Source organism: Akebia trifoliata, chromosome 12, assembly GCF_017979445.1.
Source record: "Akebia trifoliata isolate Shusen 1 chromosome 12, ASM1797944v1, whole genome shotgun sequence".
Lineage (NCBI taxonomy): Eukaryota > Viridiplantae > Streptophyta > Magnoliopsida > Ranunculales > Lardizabalaceae > Akebia > Akebia trifoliata.
The window spans coordinates 30065246-30091739 of NC_141386.1; the positions used below are offsets into that span (position 1 = coordinate 30065246).

General features: G+C 35.2%; 2 protein-coding genes across 2 annotated transcripts; one reads left to right on the plus strand and one right to left on the minus strand.

Moving 5' to 3' along the window:
* The first annotated feature begins 9420 nt into the window (after nt 1-9420).
* On the plus strand, nt 9421-19607 carry LOC147389402 (protein transport protein SEC16B homolog). The gene is made up of 15 exons (XM_086419770.1): nt 9421-9517; nt 9571-10610; nt 10755-11075; nt 12654-12782; nt 12855-12977; nt 13896-14066; nt 14456-14581; nt 14691-14825; nt 16060-16187; nt 16275-16383; nt 16474-16791; nt 17019-17153; nt 17229-17527; nt 18488-19073; nt 19212-19607. Exons 1-15 carry the CDS (start codon nt 9421-9423, stop codon nt 19290-19292), a joined length of 3798 nt encoding a protein of 1265 aa, XP_086275896.1. The 3' UTR covers nt 19293-19607.
* A 1807-nt stretch (nt 19608-21414) lies between these two features.
* Nucleotides 21415-24494, minus strand: PME5 (Pectin lyase-like superfamily protein). Its single transcript, XM_086417482.1, has 5 exons — nt 24156-24494; nt 23859-24048; nt 23182-23388; nt 21822-22060; nt 21415-21693 (listed from the first exon to the last, which is right to left on the minus strand). Exons 1-5 carry the CDS (start codon nt 24407-24409, stop codon nt 21537-21539), a joined length of 1047 nt encoding a protein of 348 aa, XP_086273608.1. The 5' UTR covers nt 24410-24494; the 3' UTR covers nt 21415-21536.
* Between the last annotated feature and the right edge of the window lie 2000 nt (nt 24495-26494).

Consider the following 26494-nt stretch of genomic DNA (forward strand, 5'->3'; position numbering starts at 1 on the left):
ACAATCTCGAAATATTACAAAACATTTAATACATTCAACTAATATTTCAAAAAAAAAAAATCCTTCAAATGAGACTATATTCAAAGGATATATCATCAATTTGAAGCACAAAGGTATCTCAGATTTTTACAAAAAAGAATAAGGTTGTTATATAAATAACCTAGTCTTTCAAAGAAGACCAAGGTCAAGGGGATGTCATTCGAAGAAAACAAAACCAACCTTAATTTTTTAGATTAAAAAAAAACAGAAGACCCATACCACGAAGAAGCAGGGGCGGGGCGGGGGCGGAGGGGCGAAACCTTAGGACATCATGCAATCGACAATGACATCACCCAAGTATCTCTTTCTCTTGTAGATTTGTAGATCAACAAAAATCAGAAGAAAATAGTCAAAGGCTTGAGGTTTTTCAAAAATGATCCAATGTTTTGGGAAAGGCATGAAAAGTCTAATAAAAGTATTAGCATTTTATTAGGTTCTATTATATTATGGCACATACTGATAGACTGGATTCATTATCTACGAATTAGATCATGTAGTTAGAGTAGTTGTTCAGGTGCTAACACTTTTGGGTGCATCACGTGGGAAAGAAAACTATGACCAATTACCTTTTGGGGTAAATGGCTATAGTTGATTTTCCCTCATGTGGGATTGCTATATGCAACTAGGAGTATAACTTGGGCAAATCAAACTTGAACCTGATGATTGTACCCGACCTTGGGTCAGGATTGGACACAATTAATTATAGTCCAAGCTCAAGTTTGGGCAAAAAAAAATTGACCAAATCAAATCGGATTGGGTTCAGGCATAGACAACAGATTGTCTGATTTACCCGAACTTGAACTAATGTGGTTATAACTTAAAACTATCTGTAAATATCTTTGTCTCTTTCTTATTCACAATTCAAATTTCAAATTTTAGTTAATCATCTTTTTTTCTTTTACATTTGCTTATAATTTCATATATACGTACTTTGAAATATATTTTTAGAATCGTGTTGGAGTGACCTCGTAGCATACTTATTGATGTGAAAGTGGATAGGAATCATAGATGTTTTTTCACTTGTATCTCAATGAAAAATATCAATGGTTCCCATGCACTTTCACATCAAAAAGTGCGATATGACGTTTCAACTTGAGGTCACTTCAGCACTATTCATATTTTTAAGACAAATAATTGCAAAATCCATGATCTGTTAATTCAACATTTAATGAAAAATAAACGAACCCAACCAACCTAAGGTAGGGTTGGTGTTTGTTAAGTGTGGATTGGGAACGGGTTGATTGCCGATTTGTAGGCTATAAGTGTGACTATGGGAGTTTGATTCTCCTCTCCCTCAATTAATTTTTTTTATTTTTTTTTAGCGTGAAGGGCACCTTGTCTCGTACATCAATTTTCTTGACACCCTGTCTTATACATCAAGGATTTTTTTCCTCCCTTTTCCAGCTCACTTGCTTTTTATTTATTCCTTGGTTGCATTGTCTTGAGTCGTCGACGTAAACCTTTGGTTCACGCCACAAACACCATGATTCCATGCCCCCCTCTCTTTAACTGTAGCGCGCGCGCTCTCTCTCTCTCTGTCACACACTTACACTCATGGTCTCGTGCTGTTAAGTAGTGCCTTCACATGTGCCATGCGACTCGTACACGGCAACCCATTAGAAATTAGTCCTTTTTTGGGAATGTTTCAGCCTTCTACAGCTTCTCTAGTTTTTACGTAAGTACAGAAATGGGTACGTAATTCCAAAATGAATTTTACTTTTTTACTCAAAACGGTATGGGATAAAAGTAAACTCAATAATTACCATACAAATACTCTTTTTTGTAAAAAAATAAAAATAAATACCAAAATGGGTACATGCATATTTTAACAAGTATTTTTAAAAAAATCTGGTCTGGTAATTTTCACAAAAATACTGCACCGTTTTGGTAAAATATCCTTTTATTTTTATATTCAGAGAGAGAGAGAGAGAGAGATCTAAGGTGTATCATCCTCAATGAACCCTACACGTTTGTTTGCCCAATTAATGGATGGGTAGGTAGGGGCCCAACTGTTGATGGCTAGAATTGACAAGTTAGTTAGCCACTGTTTGGGAGAGTAGGGCCCACATAAGATGATATTCACGCATATTGCATTTCTACATTTATCTCAACGAGGTAGGCCTTCATGTTTGGCTTACCAACTTTCCCTTAAAGAAAGAATCTTCCCTATTGGTCCCCTACAAGCCTTGTTGTCATTCATTCTAAAATTTGATTTAGTTCACCTCAACATTCGGGGATAATTTTTAAACAATTGGATGTATAAATTATATGTTCGGATCCAGAACGGTGTTCCGTTCCTATAGCATAGAAACAATGCCTATACGACGTGTTTTGGTAGAAATTTAAGATACATTAGACTCTTAACTAAGTCATTTTTGTATGGCATGCGACCCAATGTATTTATTTTCAGGCAAACATGTGTTATGCAGACACCGTATTTTGCTTTAAGAACGGAACACCATTCTGGATTGTGACTCTATATTGTACAAGTAAAAAATATGCAATCAATCGTCAATGTATACGTGTTTCTTATACATTTGGGGAAGAACTCTCAATTGAGTCTGTTCAGCATGAGTAGAAAAGTGTGGTACCACGGAATGAGATATGTCCCTATTCATGATATATCAGAATAATCCAGGTGTTGACGATGGATAGAAAGAGAAAAAAAAATCAATCAACATAAAATCATAATTTTAAAATTTGTCGGGTTTTACTCAACTCAGTTGGATTTCAAGGTGACTCGGTTCCAAGGTTCCAAAATTAGATGGAACCAATTTTTCAAATCAACTTGACAATCATCATTAAACTCTTCAACTCGGTTGAGTCAAGGAAAAAAATGCATCAAGTTGGATGAGACACTTAATCGAGTTATTGGTCTATATTAATATTTTTTCTCAAGAATGAAATAAACATTTTTATTTAGTATATTAAAAGCTATACTCTATATATCTATATATATAATATATGTTATTTGACTCATCCAACTAGTTGTCAACTGGACTCGATCGACATTTGCATTTTAAACTATGATATAAACTCAAAAAAAAAAATTATTCCATGACGGGTAGAAGTTCAAGAATATTCTAAACTCAGTGAGTCAGTTTAGAGAGTTAACTCAGTTATACATCTTGGATAAAGTGTTCTTTTCCATACTACAGATTTTTTTAAAAGGAATATACTAACCACCAAGTGTCAATGGTAAACGGAACCAAAAATTCAAAACCTGAGGCGATTCGGCTTCCTTCTTATTGGAACCGAATAGAGTCTGGTCTAAAATGGAATCGAACTAATAGGATTGGAATTATTAGGTTCTATTTGAGGGGTACTCACACCCTATTTATTTTGTTATTTCTTTTTATTCAATAAATAATTAATTTAAGATATTCTTTTATTTCAAAATTATTGCATATTATATAAAGTTATCCAATTTTTCATATAAACTATCGATTGGAATTTTTAAAATGGACCATCTCTTTTGAGAATTTATTACGTTTAGAGAAGATAAATTTTAACTTTTGATAAAACTCATCAACTTACAATTTTAGTATAACAAATTATAACTTAGTTGATACTTTTGTAGATTACATGTTAATTTTTTTTAAGGAATTTTTATTTATAATAAATTGAAATACTTTTTTTTTCTTATTCGATTCTTGAGAATTGGAGGAATCCATGTTTTTTTGCGGTTCCAATTTCATTTTTTTTATAATCAAATCCGGAACCAATAAGAATTGGAACCGAAAAAATTTAATGATTCTAATTCTATGTGCCTTAGGAATCAAATCGAAACCGACCCATTGACACTCCTACCAAAACCTAAGTGGGACGTTAATTAATTGCCTCTACAATTTATGTTTTAGTTGAGAAAGATAACAAAATAATATAGGAAATTAGATAGTTGAGCGTACTTGAGTAAGGAGTGATTGTTTGCTCATGGTAAGGGTGTCAATGAGTCGGTTCAGGTTCATTTCCTAAGGAACTTAGAACCATAACCATTATATTTAATTCGGTTCCTGTCCTTGTCGGTTTCGAGTCCGATTCTAAAATAAATGAAACTAGAATCGGAACCATCAAAAATCATGGGTACCCATCGGTTCCAATTCTCAAGATTCAAATGAGAGAAAAGTATTTCAAATCATTATAAATAAAAAATTCTTTTACAAAAATTTATATATTATCAATAAAATTATTAACTTAATTATAATTTGTTATACTAAAAATATAAATTAATGATTTTTTCAAAATAATTTTTTATCTTAGTTAAAAGTAATAAATTATTAGAAGAACAACTCATTTTTATCCATGTGGATTATATAATACTTTTTAAGATTTGAAATATAAAAATAAAGATTTCTGTGCAATGAATGTACAGGCAGGAAAGAGAAATTTCATTCTTATTACATATATCATCAGCCCACATGCCAAAACGGTGTTGGTCTGTGAGCAAATAATCACTCCTTGATTGAGGGTAGTATTAGGATGAGTAACCTCTCGAGAAGTCCTCATGTTGCAATCCTCTATCTTAAAATGGGAGTTGTCCTAAAGAACGATTAAAAATAAAAAGAAACCTGTAAAAAAGGATTTTAAAATTATTAATCAAAATGATTTTTTTTTAACTATTTTGGTAAATAACTTAATTTTTTGAAAATGATAAGTTTTTTTTTTTTTGAGTAATTGTTAATTTTCACTTATAAACTTTTTATAAGAAAATAAAAAAATATTTGAGATTTTGTTAATAATTATAAAAATACGTATATGTAAACACAATTGCATTGTCGTCCACGTTTTCGATTGATATTTACTCTCTCGACTCTGCCTTTGTGGACAATTTTGTGTGTGATATAATAAAAGAAAATTAATGAAAATAAATGCTACAAAACTTACCATTTTGAAAAAAAAAAGATTAGTTAGCAAAACAGTAAAAAAATGTTTACGTAAATGTTTTGAAAACCTGATCGACACGCAATGTTGTTGAGTCTTGCCAATCTTTCTCTGTCGTTTTGGTAAAAGCCCCTTTAAGTTTCACACTTTGAGCCCAAGCTTGGTTTGGGCCGGGCATGAGAACCCAACCAACCCATCCATGTTGCGACTCTATATGCTTCAAATCTCAAACTAAAAATTGATCTTTTTATTACATTAAAAGGTAAAATAATCCTTAACCATAAGTCTTGGACCATTGGATCCCTCAAATTTACATAATTAGATTCAAACCAACACAAACCCACTTAAACGAATCCGGGTCAGGCTAAATCATTAGCATGACCCGCTACCTTATTTGTCCGACCTCTACCTAACTTTTAAAGAAGAATTGTACTTGTTCACCATTGGATAACAGGGGTCAAGGGAGGAAATATGATCCTTTAGCCACCCATGTGATTTTATTCTTGGCACAAACCCTAATTCAATAAATATATGTCATAGTTGGACCCGACCCTTCATGAGTCAATTTTTCTATTTAAAGATTCTATTACAATAATGAATGTAACATGGTCAATGAAAAAATTATTAATCATATATGTAATGAATTTTGTTATGGTTTGAGTTAGAAATTAGTAAATAAAGTTGAAGTTTATAAAAATAAAAATTTGAAATATTTAAAATTAAAGAAGATCGTGAAAATATTCACTGAAGTAGTGTTAATCGATGTAAATAAACTTTAGTTAACATAAGATATATTTGCTATAGAATTAAATTTAAAAATATGATTACTCTAGCTTACCTTAAATTTTTGGGATAAGTATTTGGTGCCTAAAAGAAAATATATTTGCAGTCAATTTAGCCTCGTTATTTATGAGTAATGTAGACATTTTGTCCTGTAAGTGTTATGATGAATATTTGAGATGCTCATTGTGTTTTCGAACTCAGAACATGCTCATTGATTACATTTTTTTTTTAAATTAGATATATGGGCTTTGCCTAGTCCATAGACTATGGTTTTGTCCAATGACTAGTCTCGGGACATGTGCAATGCCTGCACATCACACGCACCTAGTAAGTGAGGGTATGCCTTGGTAGGTGGCCTCTAAGGAATTAATGGTCATACTAGATATCGAAATCATGACCTACAAGCATTAACTGCTTATTAGTCTAACATTCCCATTGAGCCAACCCCTTGGGGTTGCAATTGACCACATTCTTCCCTAACAAACTAATGAAAATGATCTTTGTAGTGAAATTAAAAGGGTACAAATAATAGGGAAAGTAGAAGAAGAATTAGAAATTAACAATTGGCCCAAGATACGTAGCGACTTTTGTGGACAAATTGAATTTTGGAGGAAAAAAATAAAGTGTTTTTTTTAATATATTGAAGCTATGACTCTAAGACGACATCAAATATATTTAAGAAAAGGAACTTTCCTAGGAGCTTGAAGTGAAAGAATAGAGGTTGAAGATAAGGGTATTTATATAATTTTTAAGAATGCTGTAGAAGTTCACGGTGGTTATGTGATCATTTTGAAACAAAAGAACATCTCAAATATTCACCAAAATTCATTTCATGTATGTGGAAGCATAAACTTGAGAGGCTATTTTAGGGATGAAAATAAAACGATGATGCTAAGCTAATATTAATTTTTGAATTGTGATAATCTGACTCTCTTTTTTGCATGTACTTTGTACACTCTCTTCACATAATCGTAGATTATTTTTTTTTGGGATATACAAGAACAAAGATTTATGACTCAATAAACTGTCATGTCATCAAAGTACAAAAAGGAACGTCAGTTAATTATCACAATTCTTATTTTATTTGAATTTGACATGAATCGAGATAATCTGACTACCCCACGTGGCAAACTCAATCAACTACTCTGACGTGACAAGTTTGGGAATCATAGATCTACACTTCTCAATAAACACGATTGCAGTTCCCCATAAAAAAGTGTATGTCGAGGGTATCGTTTTTCTTGAGGAGCATAGATCTACGATTTTCGAATTTGTCACGTGATAGTCAATTGAGTATGCCACATGGGTAATTAGATTTTCAACTCATTTGATATAGATCCTTGTACGGTATAGAAAATCAAAACATCCTTCGAAAAAAAACTTATAATTTGGAGACACGAGGGGCAGGCTAGTAGGAGCTGGTGGGGGCAATTGCCCCCACAGAACTTTGAGACCCTCCTATATTTTCAACTAATTACATGCCTCATTTATCTCCATTCCCTCCAATTTTTGCCCCCACACCCTCACCTCTCTCCCATCGTAATTTTCAGTACAAATAATTTTCCCACTATACAAGTTCTTCAACTATACAACTAACCATAGTTTGCCCCCACTACAAGAAAATCCTGGCTCTGCCACTGCAAGTGGCCTACTTCAAGAGAGATATATACCTACTTTCATTGGGTGGGTTCAAGCAGTAAACCATCATATTTGGGTCACCTTACATAAGAATGTTGGATGTGTTTTACTTCGACATCAAAAGCATCTGTTACATGTAGGACTAAAAGGCCTTCTATGTTCTAATAATCAAAGAATAAAGGATGTGTTTTACTTCGACATCAAAAGCATCTGTTACATGTGTACTAAAAGGCCTTCTATGTTCTAATAATCAAAGAATAAAGGTCCACCTAAAACCCACGCTATCTTCGATTATTTACAGATTTTGCCTATTTCGGCAAATCTCTGTAATAAAATATTACTTTATTTGTGCTTCCCACCCCCTGGTATTCCCTTGATTTTTAATGTAAGTGAGGTGTTTGCTAAAGCGACACTCCAGAATTCCTTACTATCAAGAAGGAATCATCATGGTTTTAAAATTCGGTTTTACGTTTGTCTCGTCCATGTCTGATATCAAGTTGTCTCGAATCAGTCATCTCATCTTTTTCAAGTCGTCTCATTCGACAATGAGACAATGATTTCAAATCATTTAAAAATTTGATTTTTTTTTTAAAATCCTCTTCGAGATTGTCTTGATTTAGATGAGAAAGATGAAGTTTTTTACTAAACCTCTTTGTTTTCTAGTTCATTTGATTGCGAAGATGAAAAAAAAAATAATTTTATAGTGAAAATGATAGGATTTGAAGATGAAAATTGATATATCTCGTTTGTCTCGGATATCTCAGACAAGATTTTCGATATCTTATCTGAGATGTATCATTCGTCTCGCGAGATTCTACAAAATACCTAAAACACGTATGTCCTCATCATTGGGTAATATCGAGACAACTCAAGCGATACATCTCGATCGAGTTTTAAAGTCATGAAAATCATTTTTGCGCCTATAATCACAAATGACAAAACTCGAAAAGTGATCAAGTTGATGAGAAAATATCACCTTGACGATTTCATTGATTATTTCAAATTTCGGTTTTTTTCAAATAATTAATAATTTTCACTATCATGCAAAATTTTCTCATTTTTTTAATTCAAATTAAATAATTATTGTATCAAAATTTTTTTACTATGCTGCCAGCTCAACATGACCAAGCCTCCCAACTGATTATAAAAATCAATTTCTTGTGTTTGTTGAAAATTTTATACATGTGGACGATGGGGTATCCACATCTACAATCCGAAGCATCATATACGCTGTTTATAATATGAGAGCTGATCACGTCAGACGTCCACGTGGTAATAGAGCGTTACAGTTAAGAGTTCTGGATTGCCACTTCAGAAACAATTTCCCGGTGTAAAAAAAAAAAAAAACTGAAACAGAAGAAAAAAAGAGGCTTTGGTGTGGAGGTTGATATATGTTTGCTGATGCGAAATCGAGGGTCTATCTCGTTGATCGCTCTGCAAAATGCTCTAATCGATCGGTAAGTCATCATTTTTGGTTTAGTTTTCGTTCTGTATTCAATTGAAATTGTTGAATTCTCTTTCAAATTCTTGTTTTTTGGTGTTTTTCGTTCGATTTATGGTTTTAGAATGGCCGAGATCATATGAAGTACGGGTCTTACTCATTTAGCGTTATTTGTTTGATCATTTAGGGTTAGAACTGTGATTTTGTTGTTAGAATTCGAGATCCGTTCGTTTTGCATGTTTTTTGTTTATGTGGATTTCCGATCTGGATTATTTTGGGGAGAAATCTGAGCTTTGGTGTACTGAATTTTAGTAAATTCGATGGATTAGGTTCAGATCATCTAGCATTCGGTGACTTCTCCATTTCAGATGGAGGAACAAACTCATGAATCATTTTTTGATCATCTTGGCGACAACAAGGTTGGGGTTTCAGAATCGAGTCCTGTTTCTTCAGACAATGTAGAGTCCAATGAGGCAAATGCATTTTCGAATCTTAGCATCGGTGAGATCGGTACAATCAGGAAAGCTTTTGGTGGTGAAGAGGAAAAACAGTTGGGAGAAGTGGTTAGGTCAGCATCTTCAGATTCAAAAAATGACATTTCGGTTTCGGATGACACGACCAAATCCAGTGATGTCGTGATGGAAACAAATGTTGCTTCGGATAATAATACAAGCAATAGAGGCATTAAGGAGGTTCAGTGGAGTTCATTTAATGATACCAATTCTGCTAGAGCTGGTGAGTTTGAGTTGTTCTCCGAATTTAGCAATGATTTAGGGGACAGTTTTGTTGATCCCTTGCGAAAGTGGGGGATAACCTGAACCCAGCATCCAGTTTTACCGAAGATGTGGTCTCTAATTTGACCACCACATCCACTTCTTCACAATATGAACTTGGACAAACTGTTGGAACCGTGACCCAACAGAGTCCAGATGTGCAATATTGGGAAAATCTCTATCCTGGGTGGAGGTATGATCCGAGTACTGGGGAGTGGCATCAAGTTGATGGGTTCAATGTATTGACTAATACCCATCAACAAAATTTCAATGATGTTGTTTCGGACAAGAGAGCAGAAGTTTCATATTTGCAACAAACGGCTCAGTCAGTTGTGGGAACTGTAGCTGAGGGTTGCACAACAAGTAGTGTCTCTAACTGGAATCAGGTCTCACAAGGTAGCAGCACCAGCACTGAGTACCCGGCACATATGGTGTTTGATCCTCAGTACCCAGGTTGGTACTACGACACAATTTCCCAAGAATGGTGCTTGTTGGAGTCGTACACTTCGTCTCATAATCAGCAAATTCAAAATGATAATATATCGATGGGTAGTTTCCTCGCTGACAGTAACCATAGCCTATACAGAGACGATGGACGGGCCAAAAACTATCTATCAAAAGGTCTGGGTAGTCAAGAGAGCCTTCACGATTCAAAGGGTCCTGGAAACAACTACTCCAATCAACAATTGGGTTTTAAACCCATGGGAACAGCGTTGTTGCATGAACAGACAAGTAATGAATATGAAGGAAATAACGGGTTGATGGGTTTTCAAAGCTTTATTCCAGCTAAGAACTACTCTCAGCACATTAGCCAACCAAAAGTGGAGCAGAGCCAGCAAACACATTTCTCACATGATTACCATGGTAATCATAAATCAGGAAATTATTCCCATCAGCCATTCCAGACTAGCTCTCAATTCTCATATGCCTCCAATGAGGGGAGATCATCTGCGGGTCGTCCTTCGCATGCTTTGGTTACTTTTGGGTTTGGTGGAAAACTCATCGTTATGAAAGATAGCAATCCATATAGCACAAACCCGGGATATGGAAGCCAGGTTAGGCCCCAAGCCTCTTTCAATTACAGTTTCCCCTAAACTTGTAGTTCATATCTGTAACTCTGTTTTTTCTTTGTTCTTTTTCATTTTTTAGGGTGTGGCTTCCTCAGGAGATTTTAAATTTATTTTTATTGTATTTTGAAGGACCCCATAGGAGGCTCGATTTCTATTCTCAACTTGATGGATGTTGCCATGGACAAAAGTTATGCATCAAGCATTGGTATTGGTGCTTGTGATTACTTCCGTACTCTGTGCCACCAATCCTATCCTGGCCCTCTGGTTGGTGGGAATGTTGGAAGTAAAGAATTAAGCAAATGGATTGATGAGAGGATATCAAATTGTGAATCCTCCAACATGGACTACAGAAAAGGAGAACTTATGAGATTGCTTCTCTCTTTGCTTAAAATAGCCTGTCAGCATTATGGGAAACTTCGCTCTCCTTTCGGTTCTGAAACAGCATCGAAGGTATAATAAATTCATGTCTTTATCTTTGTGTAAGACATTTTATAGCTGAAATATACATATGCTTTGGAATAAAATTTTGTTTATCGGATTGTTCCTGACTTGCTATTTTATCTTAGCTTACTGTTGTCCTTATAATTCTTTTCCATTTTTTTATATTGAGGATGGTGGGTAGGTAAACTTGATGGATTAATGTAATGTTTCATTTTTAGTTAACTTGGCTGATTCCAAAGTCACAGTGGTGGGAACAAGGCTTGATCTGTCAAATATTTAATCTATTATTATGTATTTAATTTTGGATTTTCACTTCGGTTGAAGTGATGTTGTTTGTAAGGTTTAAGACAAACAGGAACTGTATTGAACTTCTTTGTGGGTTTTATGTTTAGATTGGAAAATGTGTGTAAGTTGAACGATTCAATTGATTGTTCTCCGTTTTTTTGCTTTGTCGTTTTTCTTCCTTGTAGGTAGGTCATTCAACCTTCATTTATTTGTATAATATATATTTATATTCATCCGGAAAATAAAAATTGATGGTGCTTTAAAATAAAATCAAGCTTGATGATAATCTTAGATAAAATTAATTGGTTAGATAAATTTTTTGAGCTTGATGATAATCTTAGATAAAGTTTAAAGATTGCTTTGATGGTTGACCTCCATGGAATAAAAACCTAATTGGTTTTTTTTTTCTTCTGTTTTTTGCTAGGAACCACATTGTTTATCCATATCTCTATTTGTGGTCTTAATCATTGTTTCATCACTCTATCAAGTAATTTCATTGTGTGAATCGTAAGTTTGATGCCACGATATATTTTTATTCTTCAAAGTGTTATTGAACAACTCACTTAGCTAGAGCAATTTAATACCTTTTATGCATTTCAATACTTTTATTAGAATACTGTCTGGTCCTAAATCCTTACATGTCTTTATCTTAAGTTGGTTTAACTTCTGATACTGTAATTCGACAGAAGTGTTTGTACTCTCATGCCTCCCTATCATTTCCTTAAAGCTAATGTAATCGGGAACTTCTTCTTAAAGTTGTCTATCCAACACTCTTACCTAGGGATTCTCTTCTGTAACCATTGTATCTTCTCTTTCTCATCTTCAGGAATGTTATTATCTGCAAAAAGAAATAAGTTTAATAAGATATACACCTTGTTGAGTGTCTTGTGACCTCCTTAACCTATATATTTCTAAGATCCTATTGAGATACATGGTTAATTGCCTTGTGATGCATTTGCTATCTTGCTTGTTCTTAGTCTTGTTAATTTTTATCTAACGCTCATTAGCGCCCTGATATCTGCTCTGAAATTATTGAGAATCCAATACAATTCCATGGCATTTGGTGAAAGCTAAGCATAAGCGCCTGTTAGTGCTTTTTAAAAAATAATAATAATAATAATAATTTTAATTTCAATTTCATTTTTTTTTTTTTTACTTTTTCAAAACAATATGTTTTAGGTTCAATTTCATTGTCATATGAAGGTGTCAAATTTGAAAAGCCTATTTTCCCCTTATCCAAACTAGTAGCTGTCTTTCAGATTTGATTGGTTACGGTTTGGGTTCTTCACTCTTTCTTTATAGGAAAGTGATTGTCCAGAATCAGCGATGGCAAATCTTTTTGCCTCTTCTAAAAGGACTGGTGCTCAATTGAGTGGTTATGGTGCTGTTACCCACTGCTTACAAAATTTACCTTCTGAAGGACAAGTTCGGGTATGTCATGACTTTTTTCACAGCTCCATAGGTAAAACTTTCACTTAGTGTAACATATTCCATTTATTGTAGGCAACTGCTGTTGAGGTACAGAACCTTCTTGTTTCTGGTAGAGCAAAAGAGGCTCTCCAATGTGCACAAGAAGGTCAGTTATGGGGACTTGCGCTAGTTCTTGCTGCACAACTTGGCGATCAGGTTTTAAGCACCGGGTTTTAACTACTTCTTTCCAGTCATTTCCACATGCTTGAAATGAGTTCATATGTAATTCATTACATCTTAATGTTAGATGGGTCAAAGTATTAAATTTTGATCATCTTGGAAATGGAAATATTTTGACCAATGTAGAAATCGATACAATTTTAAGGAAATGATGGACATATTATGAAATTAGAAATGTTGAGGAAGTTTTCATTGAAAAGATAGAAAATGATAAGACATACATGAAAACACACTCATAAGTCATCAAACTACAATAAACAGTTATATGAACTATAGAAATGAAAATTGGTAACATTTTGTTACATGTTGGCATGTGTAGCTAAGAGTCCGACACCTAAAACAACTTATATGCTTCTTCTTGGAAATTTAAATAATAATATCAAATAACTACAAATACTTTAAAATGTACCACTTTCTTAAATGAACAAAATATTATGTACTGCATCGTCACATTATTATAATCTATAAAAAAAATGCATTCTCACGTTATAATATATATATTTATCTTTTAAATATTTATGAATAAATACTAATATATCTAACTAACCAGAACATTAACAACTGTATGTGAATACTTATATGGGGACATTTTGGTCGAAGTTTACTATTCATCGAATATTTCCATTATACATTTAAAGGGCTATCATTTGATTAGTTCGTTCGGAATTCACTATTCATCGAAATATTTCGTGAAATGAATAGTGATTTCCACTGAAATATATACATAAAGAAATTGTCGGATAAATTTTGTGTTGGATTGTGTAGAAATGGAAATATTTCAGTACTCGGAAATATTTCGAAATTTAATACTATGAGTGCATGCATGATCAATGATGTCACACTTAATATTTATGAGTAGCTTACTTTCTTTTCTTTCCATTTGAATTAATGCAGTTCCATGTTGATACCGTGAAGCAAATGGCGCATCGCCAGTTAGTAGCAGGATCACCTTTACGAACACTATGCCTACTCATTGCAGGGCAACCAGCAGACGTGTTTTCTGCAGGTAGCACAACTACTAGTGGCACACCTGCTACTGTAAATATGTATCATCAGCCTGTACAGGTGATATATCTACTTGAGTAGTTTCTATTGAAAAGATTATTATTGTGTGTCATTGGATGCAGTTGTTAATTTTGCTATCTTTTGTATTTGCTTGATCTTCCTGACATGGATTCTATATCTATCATGGCCAACTTTTAGTCTCTACCATGTGTAACATTTGGCCTCATCGACTGTACATAACAGGAGAAGTACACAAAGCTTGTGCCAACCCTTGTTGCACAGTCCTGCAGGCCGATACTTTCGACCCGCAAAAGTGGCTTCGAATCTTCCATATTTGGCAACCTATTACATTTTTTTGCAAAATCTCTTTTGTTAATATCTTCGCTTCGATGAACTCATCATCTCCCCCCCCCCCCCCCCCCCCCCCCCTTTTTTTCTATGGGCAACAGATTGGTGCCAACTGTATGCTAGATGATTGGGAAGAAAATTTGGCAGTCATAACTGCGAACAGAACAAAGGATGATGAGCTTGTAATTGTTCATCTTGGAGATTGCCTATGGAAGGAGAGAGGCGAGGTATGTTGTCCATATGGTTTCTTTGTAATTTTAACTTTCTATTTTTCTATCGTTTATGAAAGTGCGAGTCCTGAAGATGGCATTGTCCTAACCCAAAAATATGGTACAGATTGCTGCTGCGCACACTTGCTACTTGGTTGTAGAAGCAAACTTCGAGTCATATTCTGACACTGCCAGAATGTGTCTTATTGGTGCAGACCACTGGAAATTCCCACGAACATATGCTTGTCCTGAGGCTATCCAGGTTCTTTCCACTCCTCTTTGGCTCCCAAATTATCTTCTTTTTTAATTCATCATTGGTGTGTTACTGACACAATAGAGTGGCCTAATAGGTGCATGTCATTGTGTTAATATATTACATAAGATTACGTAAGAGTAGTATCATATTGGCTCTCTCTAGCTATATACCTGTCTGCTGCATCCCTTACCTTTGTCTTTGAGTGATGCGGTTTGCTTTTATTTTTGATTGATGGAATCAGAATATTTGGGGAATCTTTACATGTAGTTTTCGTCACAGACAACCCCCCCCCCCCCACCCCCCCACACGCTCGCGCCCAACACGGCACACAGACACAAGAGAGTCTGCAAGAGCTTGTATAAACATGTGTTTTGGCATTGTCAAGAATAAAAGGAGTTTCAGACCTGGCATTGTGCTTTCTATAGAGTTTTCTTTTAAATAATTCTTTAGGATAGCTATTGTTAAAAACACTCAAGACAAGGCTTCCATGCTTTCTTGTCATGGGCCACTTCCATCTTTTTGTAAGATTTTGTACACTATCCAGGTTTATGCGATTGTCCACAAGTAGGATTCTCTCGAAAGAAGTGGTTCATGAAAATAAATCAATTTTAGATAGAGCTTTCAGATCCCAAATAAAGGATGTAGGCTAGTAAAATACATGGAATGTTTGAATACCTGAAAAATAGGAAAAATTTTCTGTGAAAATACCATTTAGACACTAGACCCTTCCTCTTTATGTCCTCATCTGAGGGGAATACATGAGGACCTTCAATGCAAGGAAATGATGTCCTTAATCGGGAAACTTTTTCTTGAGGAGGGAGCGTCTTCATTCCCAACCATAAAGTGAATATCATTGGAAAATTTACAATGAACCTGCAAGATCCCTCTGCATGCACTACACCCACGTCAAGCGGGAAACCATGTTCTGACTAAATGACCTTCTCCTCAGAAATTGAAGTTCCTCGCTAACTCTCTGATACCATTTACCAAGAATATCTATATTTCTATCTGTAAGGGTCTTGGTACCCGAATCGTCCTACTTCTTAGGATACAAACCATGTCCCAATTGACAAGAAAAATACTTTGACAATGCATGAGGGCATAGAGAAAAGGGACATGTATCTGCTGCCCAGATTTCATGATCGTTAATATTTTTATATTGAATAGGCATAATTAATTTCTTAGTTCTGTTGCGTTCGTGAGAAGTACAACTGAACTGACGTACCAAATATCTTGACAGAGGACAGAATTTTATGAATACTCAATGGTGCTTGGGAATTCTCAATATGTTCTGCTACCATTTCAGCCATATAAACTTATATATGCCTACATGCTGGCTGAAGTTGGAAAAATTTCCGATGCATTAAAGTAAGTGGATGGATTTTTTTCTTCTTCTGTTGATGATGCTTTCTACTGTTTCGTTCAATTATTTTTTAGCGTGTTGTGATGTTTCAGGTATTGTCAAGCAACATTGAAGTCCTTAAAAACTGGTCGAGCTCCAGAAGTAGACACATGGAGACAGTTGGTATCATCTCTCGAGGAGCGCATAAGAACCCACCAACAGGTCTGTCCCAAGCATCCACACTTTAGACTTGCAAACATGTTCATCAATCTGGCTGTCTGTATTGATTCCATGTGAACGTTCTATTTACAGGGTGGATATAGCGTGAACTTGGCCCCAGCAAAATTGGTGGGCAAATTGCTCCCTTTTATTGATAGATCCATTCACCGCATGATTGGGACACCTACGAATCCAGTGTCGTCAACATCACAGGGCAGCATTCAAAATAATGAACATGATAACCATTCAGGAGGCCCAAGAGTGTCCAACAGTCAATCAACAATGGCCATGTCATCCTTAATGCCTTCAGCATCAGTGGAGCCACTAAGTGAATGGATGGGTGATAGCAATAGAATGAGTAGACATAATAGAAGCATTTCAGAGCCAGATTTTGGTAGAAGCCCAAGACAGGTGTCATATCTTCTTTTCTTGCCTACATGAAATTCTATTTTTTAATCACTACAAGTCAATGTTTCGGTTAGGAAAAAACCAGAGATTGTCTCGACCAAAACATTTTGATACATTCCTGAAACATTCAATGTTTTGGGGTCAATGATAGATGAAAATGGTGGTGCGTTTATGTGTGGGTGTTAGTGTTAACCAAAATTTTGAGTCTTTCCGATTTTGCGTAAGTTCAGGCAAAGAAAGCAGTCTCATCTGATGTTCAAGGCAAAGCATCCATCTCGAGTGCACCCATTCGCTTTGGTCGTTTTGGCGCACAGCTAATCCAAAAAACCGTGGGATGGGTTTCAAGATCCCGTCCAGACCGCCAGGTAATTTCTTGTATCACTTTGTTTCTATCATTATATGAATTTTCTCTTATCGGTCACTTTCTTGTGGTTTGAAAGGCTAAATTGGGTGAGACAAATAAATTCTATTATGATGAAAATCTCAAGAGATGGGTAGAGGAAGGTGCCGAAACTCCAGGTGAAGAAACAGCCCTGCCTCCACCTCCAACAGCTGCAGTATTCCAGAATGGAATGTCAGATTACAACACAAACAATACTTTCAGAAGCAAAAGCTTTCCTGCTAATGGAGGGCCTGAAATCAAAAGCCCAACACACTCAGAACATAGGTCAGGGATCCCACCTATTCCACCCAGCTCAAACCAATTCTCAGCTCGCGGACGGATGAATGTTCGATCAAGGTGGAGTCATTGGAAAATCTTATTTATTTCTTTTGGACTCCCTACGTGTAAATTGGCCAATCAATTTCTTCACTGAAAACTGAGGTACTCATGGGATAGATGCATTTCATTCTTGCAAGGAGTGGGAGTTTTGGACCTACATGTGAGAGGTCTCACATAGCAGATTTCCTGCACTAAAAAAGGGCATCTAGTGATGATTGTAGCGATGCACTAATAACCATTTTTTAAGGTCAAACAATGCAAAAGTGGTCTTGAAAAAGAATTCTCGGTACCATCTGATCAGGTTAATTTTAGGTGTGTGGGACTCATTAACTGTAGATCCTCTCTCCTCCCCAGCAATGTGTCAGGTGTACGTACCTCATGATGTTCTACCCATGAGTACCTTGGATTTTATCATTTCTTCTTTTGTAGGCTTAAAATGGGTCGGGTCCGGGCCGAATATGAGTATATCCATATCCAGATTCGAATTTTTTATTTAGATACTATTAATTAAAACCATATCTGAACCATGTTTCTTTCACCAAATCCGGATCCAGATCTGACCTGATCGAATTACTTGATTCATGTCGGCCAGGTCAGATAACTTCCGGCCTGTCAACATTTTTTTTTGCTATATGTCCTTTCTAATTGCTACACTATTCTATTTTACTATTATAATTCTTTTATTTTATAAGAATTCATGTTATATTAAATTAGTGGAAAAAATATATTTTGCAAACATAAAAATATAATTTTCAAGGCAATATATCATTTGGATCTTGGCCCATATATGGATGGATCCGACTCGGACCAAGGGACATCAACCCATATTTGACCCATTTTTATTCAGGTCTACTCCCAAGTGTCCAAAACTGGTAAATTTGGATTCAGATCACCGGAATTTCAGATAAAATCCCACCCATTGTATGCCCTATTCTTTTGGGTCTGTAACTTAATACCCTTCGGCCGGACTCTTTGCAGGTATGTGGACACCTTCAATAAGAGTGGTGGGAACCCGACAAACTCATTTCCGTCACATTCTGTTACAGCTGCAAAATCCGGGGGTGGCGCCAATGCCAAGTTTTTCATACCCACCCCTGTAGCAGCCTCAAGTCAACACATCGTAGATTCAACAGGAGAAAGGATGCTGGAAGCTTCTCCCACAGATGAAGATCCTCCGACGTCCATAACAAAGGACTCATTCTCAGCACCGCCACCTTCATCTTCATCATCATCATCCATGCAACGGTTTCCTAGCATGGATAACATTGTCCACATGGGAAACAAGGGAATGAATAACGATAATGGCTCTCTTTCTTCCCGTTCACGGCGGACAGCATCATGGAGTGGAAGCTTTACCGATGCATTTAATCTTCCCAAAACCAATGAACTCAAACCTCTTGGAGAGGCATTGGGGATGCCCCAATCGTCTTTTATGCCTGTTAACCTTTCACCTGTGTGTCTGATGAAGAATGGTGCTAGTTTTGGGATGATCTTCATGAAGTGGAACTCTGAGCTGACAATGACCATACTAAGTCAGCAATTTTCCCATCCTCTTCACAAGAAGGTTTGTCATGATCTGTGAAATTGGATTTCTTACAGGGAACTTAGTTTTTCATGGAAGGCCTTATTTTGGAAAACAGTTTCCCATAACTTGTATACGCTCCGCTGTTGTATAGTTCATTTGTTGATTTCTTCACCGCAGGAATTTGCAATACTGTTTCTAAGGTGGACCTTGAGGAAGATAGAAGAGCCCATGAAATGGCACTGGTCCTCCCACCACTAGATGGTTGAAGAGCTTATTGATATTGCAAAAAATAAAATAATTTTGTTATTCTTTTTATAGATTTCTGTATTTTACAAGCGATTCAGACAAAAGAGAAGATGATCCCAGAATTTACAATAATTTTTTGTTTGACCTCCCAAACAGTTTGGCAGAGTGTGTTGTATCCTAAAGAGTAAATTTTGATTGAGACCCACTTGTGATTTTTGCTCACTCTCCAAGTTCAGGTGGTTACATCTCACTACCGTACATAATGTCTTACTCTTTTCTTTTTGTAATTTTAAGTATGATTCTATTGTAATATCCTTTGATTTGTTATATTAATAGGGCACTATGTTTTTTAATTGCAATTATCACTTTCTTAAAATAGTATTTCGTAATTATGTAAGTTGGATTTGTCATAAAATAGTATTATTAGAAAATTCTTTTATTAAATATCATTTTTAAGTATAATTCTTTTACAACATCTTTCTAAACTTTGATTGGATGAAATTAATAAGATGATAGAAAGTAATATACTTATATATATTTAGATTTCTAATAAAGTAGGGGAAGAGGAACGGAACATGAACTAAAATTCTCAAGACTATGTGCTATTGCAAATTTTGTTATTTATCAAGAAAATTTTAAAAATAATTGCCATTGGCTTGCATCAACAATACCAACTGATTCGCGGTTAGTCTGGCAATGGGTTGGGGTGGCGGTGTGGGTCAGATGAAGTTATTTTCATATCCTTATCCTAGTCTATAGCCGATTATTCATGTCTAGTTTTTTATTGACTTATGCTAAGAATATTCATATACGACTATTTATCCATTTTTAAAAGAATATCCGTGTCTTATTTGTACCCAAATTTCATGCAGATATATATATACCTCATTTGTGAAGATGGAAAAACCTTAATTTTGGATTATACATATTTTATTGTAAATTTATCAAATTAAACTTGGATATATAGGTTAGATAAGATGCTTAACTATATCTGACCATAAACATATTGGATAAAAATAATTGTGGATAAATTTATTCGAATTCTTAATTAGATAAAAAATTTGTACCCATACCCGAATAACTTAGATAAGATGAGTTGGGTAAACGGATATTATCTAACCCATTGCCAACTCTACTCAAGGTATCCACTGGGCTTAACGGTAAGAAAAATCCCACTATAATAGGCTTAACGGTAAGAAAAAAAAATACTCACTGTAATATTAATATTGATTTTGAGAGCTTGTAATTTTTTTTATACCAAAGTTATTCTCTTACAAACAGAATATATAAAAAAAAAATGGTGTTTTACAAGTTAATCCTCCATTGCTCTCACCTTTATAAGTTAATCTCTTTAGGATCCGAAGAGCTTTCCTTTCCTCTCTTTAATAGAAATTGGATTAGAAGAGCTTCTTCATAGTGAAAGGAATGGCAAGGCAATGTGATTAAAAATGATCAAAAGAATTATCCTCTCTCGAAACACCATATTTAACATCATTACTCAGAGTTAATGTAAAAGCAACTCCAACGCACTCGGAATCAGGCTCTCCATCCCCTCCCAAATGTTGTTTTGGAGAGCACCAAAGTCCTTTGAAGGGTCTCCAATGCAGTCTGCAGCTGCCTCTTCATTTTGAAATATGTTGGAGAGAAAAGTTTTTTGTCGGCAAAAGAAGAGACTGAGAGTTAGAATCTCTACCTTTTGGCTGCAAAGGTTGATGTTGGTTGGGTAGAATTAAAAAAATATTAAAATATTTGAAAAAATTATTTTAGATAACACGATTAAAGTGCATATCCCTTGAATATTGAAAAATACTCAAGTATTTATAATTAGTCAGTATAATCACCGTGGCGTTGCTCTAAGGTTGGTGTAGCAATCCCACTCTCAATTTTTTTTTTATCATCCTTAAAAAATCTTACTAGTTAAAAAAAATACTAATTATTAAAAATATAAAAAGATACTCGTTACGTGACCCCCACAGCTACCGCCGGCCCATGTTCTAAAAAATGCACTCCACCTAAAAAAAACCCTAAACTAAAGGATCCATTCAATGACCTCTTAGCGAACCCATTTAAAACCATGACTTTCTCATACTATGAATCGATTTCAAGTTAAAGAAAGAATCAAATATTCACTGATCGAGTTCAAATTATAAAAAAAATTGAATAATAGAATTAACAAGAATAAAGAACAAATGAATGTATGTTACAACAAAATGCCAAAGAAGATATTGAGGATAAACATATTGAGATGAGGATAGGCTACGCATCAGATGGAGTGATCCAATGTCTTCCATTGACGAAACTTTTGACGAGGAATGGATGCGCTGACTCGTAATCAAGCTCACGAGCCCATGATACACCCCTTACCGCCGCAGCTCCAGGACCCCAACACTTATACACTCCGAAGAACACCGTTCTGCGACACAAAACCCATACTTAATTTTAGAATTAATGAAAACCGGAACAAAACTATCCTTGTATCCAAACAACACTTAATTGTATCAAATAAGCTTTGATAGACAGGAATAAAGGTTTGGCTGTTACTTGTTTTTGTTGCTGGTGTGGTCCCAATCATCCCATCCCCCACGTGCAACCACGTCATCAAAGTATGTGTATGAGAAAACGATCCTAGAGTACTGGCCCATCGCACGGCCTACGTAGAGTGGGCCCGTACCTGTCACTTTGCAGCCCACGAAAGCGAACCCGGTTCGCTCGTCAAGAGAGTTTCTATCTTGCGCCGCTATGGAACCGAACCTCGTCGCTATGGAGTGTAGTTCGCAATTCTGCGTGCGCACCATGAACCAAGCCAACAGGATTACAGAGACAAAAAGCGAATTCTAGCTATATTAGAAAAGCTGGCTTTGCAACAGCAGAACTTTTAGCAAACAAAAAGGCCTCCTTTTGTAATTTACAAAAAGTTGAAGGGTTATTATAAAAATTAAAGAAAAATACTGATAAAGTGTCCCTCCTTTTTAAAGGACAAGTTTCCGGCACTCGTTGCAGTATTATTTTTGCACAATGACCAAAATATCCTAGAACTTCTCTCAATATTACATCGAGTGTTTTTGTAATATATGGAATCACTTTTCTAATTGAATAATGCTGACGTGAAAGTGAGTAGGAATTATTCTTTTCATTGAGATATGTGTGAAAAAGATCTACACTGCCTACAAACTTCCACGTTAGAAAAGTGCAATATGCAATTGCATAAAATAAATTCTATTGCCACACCAACGTTTGCTAAAGCCACTCCAATCATAATTGATCACGTCTTGGGGTGGGGCTAGAAAATTTTGGTGTGATGACAATAGAAGCTCTCGTAATATTAAAATTGAAGGAAGAATGTTTTTAGAAGCTTTAGAAACACTTCCAGAAGTTGTCGAATGTTTGATGAAAGCACATTATAACATTCTAAATTGTGAACGTTGATGAAGATGTCGATGGAGAGAGAGAATTCTATAAATTTATGTCATTAAATAAAAGAAATAGAGACATTTTCATCTCAAATCTAGTAATTTTCTTCAATCTATCCACAAAATTGATATAAAAAAAATATTTACAAAATAATTAATCTAGGATTTCACAGAATCTCATAGCAGCCAAACATACAAACCCAAATTTACAAAACTACCCACCTTAGGCTTTGTGCTATTAGTCGAAAACTTAAAAATCAGAAGTGGATCTAGACAACTTCTGCTTTTGACTTCTAAATTTTTTGAGGATCCCAAAACCGTGGGAAGTACTTTTGATATGTAGGAAGCCAAAAATCACCCCTCCCCCCCCCCCCCCTCCAAAAAAAAAATAATAATAATAATAAATTAATAAATAAATAAATTTTGTGCCAAACACAACTTAACTCATTGAAATCGAACTTTCTTTAGTTTAGTGAGGATAGAGCACCTACCTTGTACATAGACCGTCCATTGCCGAAGATGAAGTCAATCGAACCCTCAATATAGCACTCCTTAAAGTAATGTCGTCCAGCATCGTCGCATAATGTATCTTGTGCTCCATAAAAGCCACAACCTGAGAAGTAAGCCTTATCGCCCGATACGCGGATTGCTGCAGCTTGCCATCCTTCCATTCCTGGCATTGGAGCTGGGGCTGTGTTCTGCATTTCCTCCATAAATTAGCTCTCAAAAATAATATTCCCATCAACGAAAAAGATTATGGAATTATTATTCTAGACTCTTAATGTGGTCTACAAATAATTAAACACGTGTGACCAATTTAATATATAGGGCTCAATAATTTACTCATAGACGTTAGTTGTAATCTTTTAGTCAAGGACCATATATTTAACTTTACCAAATAGCCATAACCAACACTGCTACAAACTTTACAAGTCCATAATACCCTTCCACATTTGCATCATTTACTACAAACTACCAAAACAAAAACAAAAAAAAGGCATTCTTGGTAATTTTAACTAGAGAAATTCTACTGGGACATCAAATTTTACTTAAAACCCACACATCCTTTTAAACGTCTATTTATTATAAGTTGGTGTGTTATGAGTAAAAATTGGTCTGTTTATATAAGCTCTCTTTTTCTAGCCTTCTCTTATCAGTTATCACTTACTTTGAAACTGATATTTCTTGCAGAGAAATACTTAGCAAACACAGTAACAGAAGCTGTATTATAAGTTCGTAGCTGTTGTCCATCAGGCCCACGATCGCCGGCTCGATCGTGCCATTCGATCACAGTTACCTCTCTCCCTGCCCCTTGAAATGTGATGTACGGTTTGGATACTGGTACCACAACCTTTTCCCTGCTCCCAACCACACCATATCACAGAAAAAAATAATTAGCATAAAAAAGAAAAGAATAATTACAAAATAAACAAAAAAATCATAATAATAATGAAGAATAAATTACATGTAACAACCGGCTTTGATCTGTATAACGACGTTCTCCATGTTGTTGACTGGGACAGATTCAATGGCAGCTTGGACGGAGAGGAAGTCGCCGGACCCACTTGCGTCCACTGTGATCAAACGGTTGCCAGTGGGCCCAACCCATTTGTGGTGGTGATTGGTAGTGTTGGTGCTGGTAACCAATAGTGGTGCATGTAGCAAGAACAACGTGAAGGAAGAGAAGACGACGACGAAGAGAGTGTTGAGAGAGGCCATTAAATTAGAATAAATGTTCAGAGAAAGAATATAGAGAGTATTTCTTGCTGTGAGAGAGAGAGAGAGAAGAAGAGAAAGAAGGATATTTCTTGGGTATGAAGTCTGTATTAATATAGAAAGAGAGAGATCACTGGGATATGTTTATTTATTTATTTATTTATTTTTCTATATTTCGGTCCAACGGTCGGGTTTTCTCGTACCAGCTGTTTTAGAAAGATTTCTCACTCGGCTTGGCTCAGGCTATTTGGCTCCAACATAAAGGGTAACATAAGATGATACCTACAGTACCATAATTAAAATATTGCCTACCCCTTATCTTGTTGCATATTGGCATCGATTGGACTGATCAGATTAGGGGTGTACCTTTAGAGGACAACTCTTAGATTCAAAAAAATAAAAATGAAAACTTCTTTCAAGATCTTGGTTTTTTTTTTTCTTTTCGTTATTAACAAACTTTAAAGGGAGACTTTGATTGGTTAGATGCTAGACCTCGAGATGTTGTGTGATCATGACCTACTTAACTCAAATCTTTTAATAAACCTTTTTAAAACTATAATGGCATAAAGAAATCAACAAAGTTACTTTCAAGGAACTTCAATATTGGAAATTTAGTAAGAGATTTTGTTTTATTAGAAGAATAATGTTCAACTGACCTCAGGTTGGAAGCTCGTAGCGCACTTCTTGACTTGAAAGCATATGAGAACCATAGATGCTTTTCATCGAGATACACGTAAAAAATATTTATGATGCATATCCACTTTCAAGCCAAAAAGTGTGATACGAAGTTCCAGCTTGGGGTCACTCCAACATGACTCTTACTAGAATGTCCATCGTGGGACTTACTAAGAGATTTTTATAAAGCTTCCATCGTGGGAGTGGGAGTGGGAGTGGGAGTGGGGTTTATAAATATCAATTTTTTTTGTTAATATTGTTGATAGACTAAATGGCAATTACGCATCGCAATCATAGAACAACTTCCAAAATCGCTGAAAAAGAAAATTACACTAACCTCTCATAAACCCCACTCTTAAATTGAAGTTCTAATGGTCTCTACATATTTAGATTCAACAATCAGGGGGGTTATAAATATCAAATTTTTTTGTTAATATTGTTGATAGACTAAATGGCAATTACGCATCGCAATCATAGAACAACTTCCAAAATCGCTGAAAAAGAAAATTACACTAACCTTTCATAAACCCCACTCTTAAATTGAAGTTCTAATGGTCTCTACATATTTAGATTCAACAATCAGGGGCGGAAATGATGCTCTTTTTTTTAGACACCCCTTTTGATCCTTGACATGGCAGTTAAATAATTATATATTTTTTTATGTGCATCCCAAAACAAAGGATCTACGATTTTATGATGGGGGTGTCTGAAAAAAAGAGCATCAAATTATCACTACTCTTTTTAAAAGTTTTAGCAAATTGATGATGAGATTCTCTATGGTAAATACTTTTAACAAAAACAGTTCATGCTATACTTGTAATTTAAAATTAAAAAATCATTCTTTTGAAATTTCCATTTATTTGAAGTTGAATTAAAGGTTTAATATATATATATATATATATATATGGGGGCGGTTCAAGGGATATATGTAAAACAATGGTTTTTCAAAATGTGGGTTAGAGGTTTTGGATTGAGCTGATTTTTTGCGAGCATGGTCACTATGATGAGAAGATCATCCTCACAAAAAATCAGCTCAATCTGAAACTTCTAAATCCATCAAAAGTGATTTACAAATTATTAATAAAAATTGGCAAAAAATCAACAATCCACATTTTAAATCACTTTTAATGGGGTTAGAAGTTTCAGATTGGACTGATTTTTTTTTTCCGAATGATCTTCCTATCATAGAGATCACCCTCACAAAAAATCAGCTCAATCCAAAATTTCTAACTCATATTTTGAAAATTTATTGATGTTACATTGTTTTTACATATGTCTCCTGATCCTAATCCTGATCCTAACCCTAAATATATATATGTGGGGAGGTTCAAGGGCCGTATGTAAAAACATATGAAAAACTAATGGTTTTTCAAAACATGGGTTAGAGGTTTTGGATTGAGCTGATTTTTTACG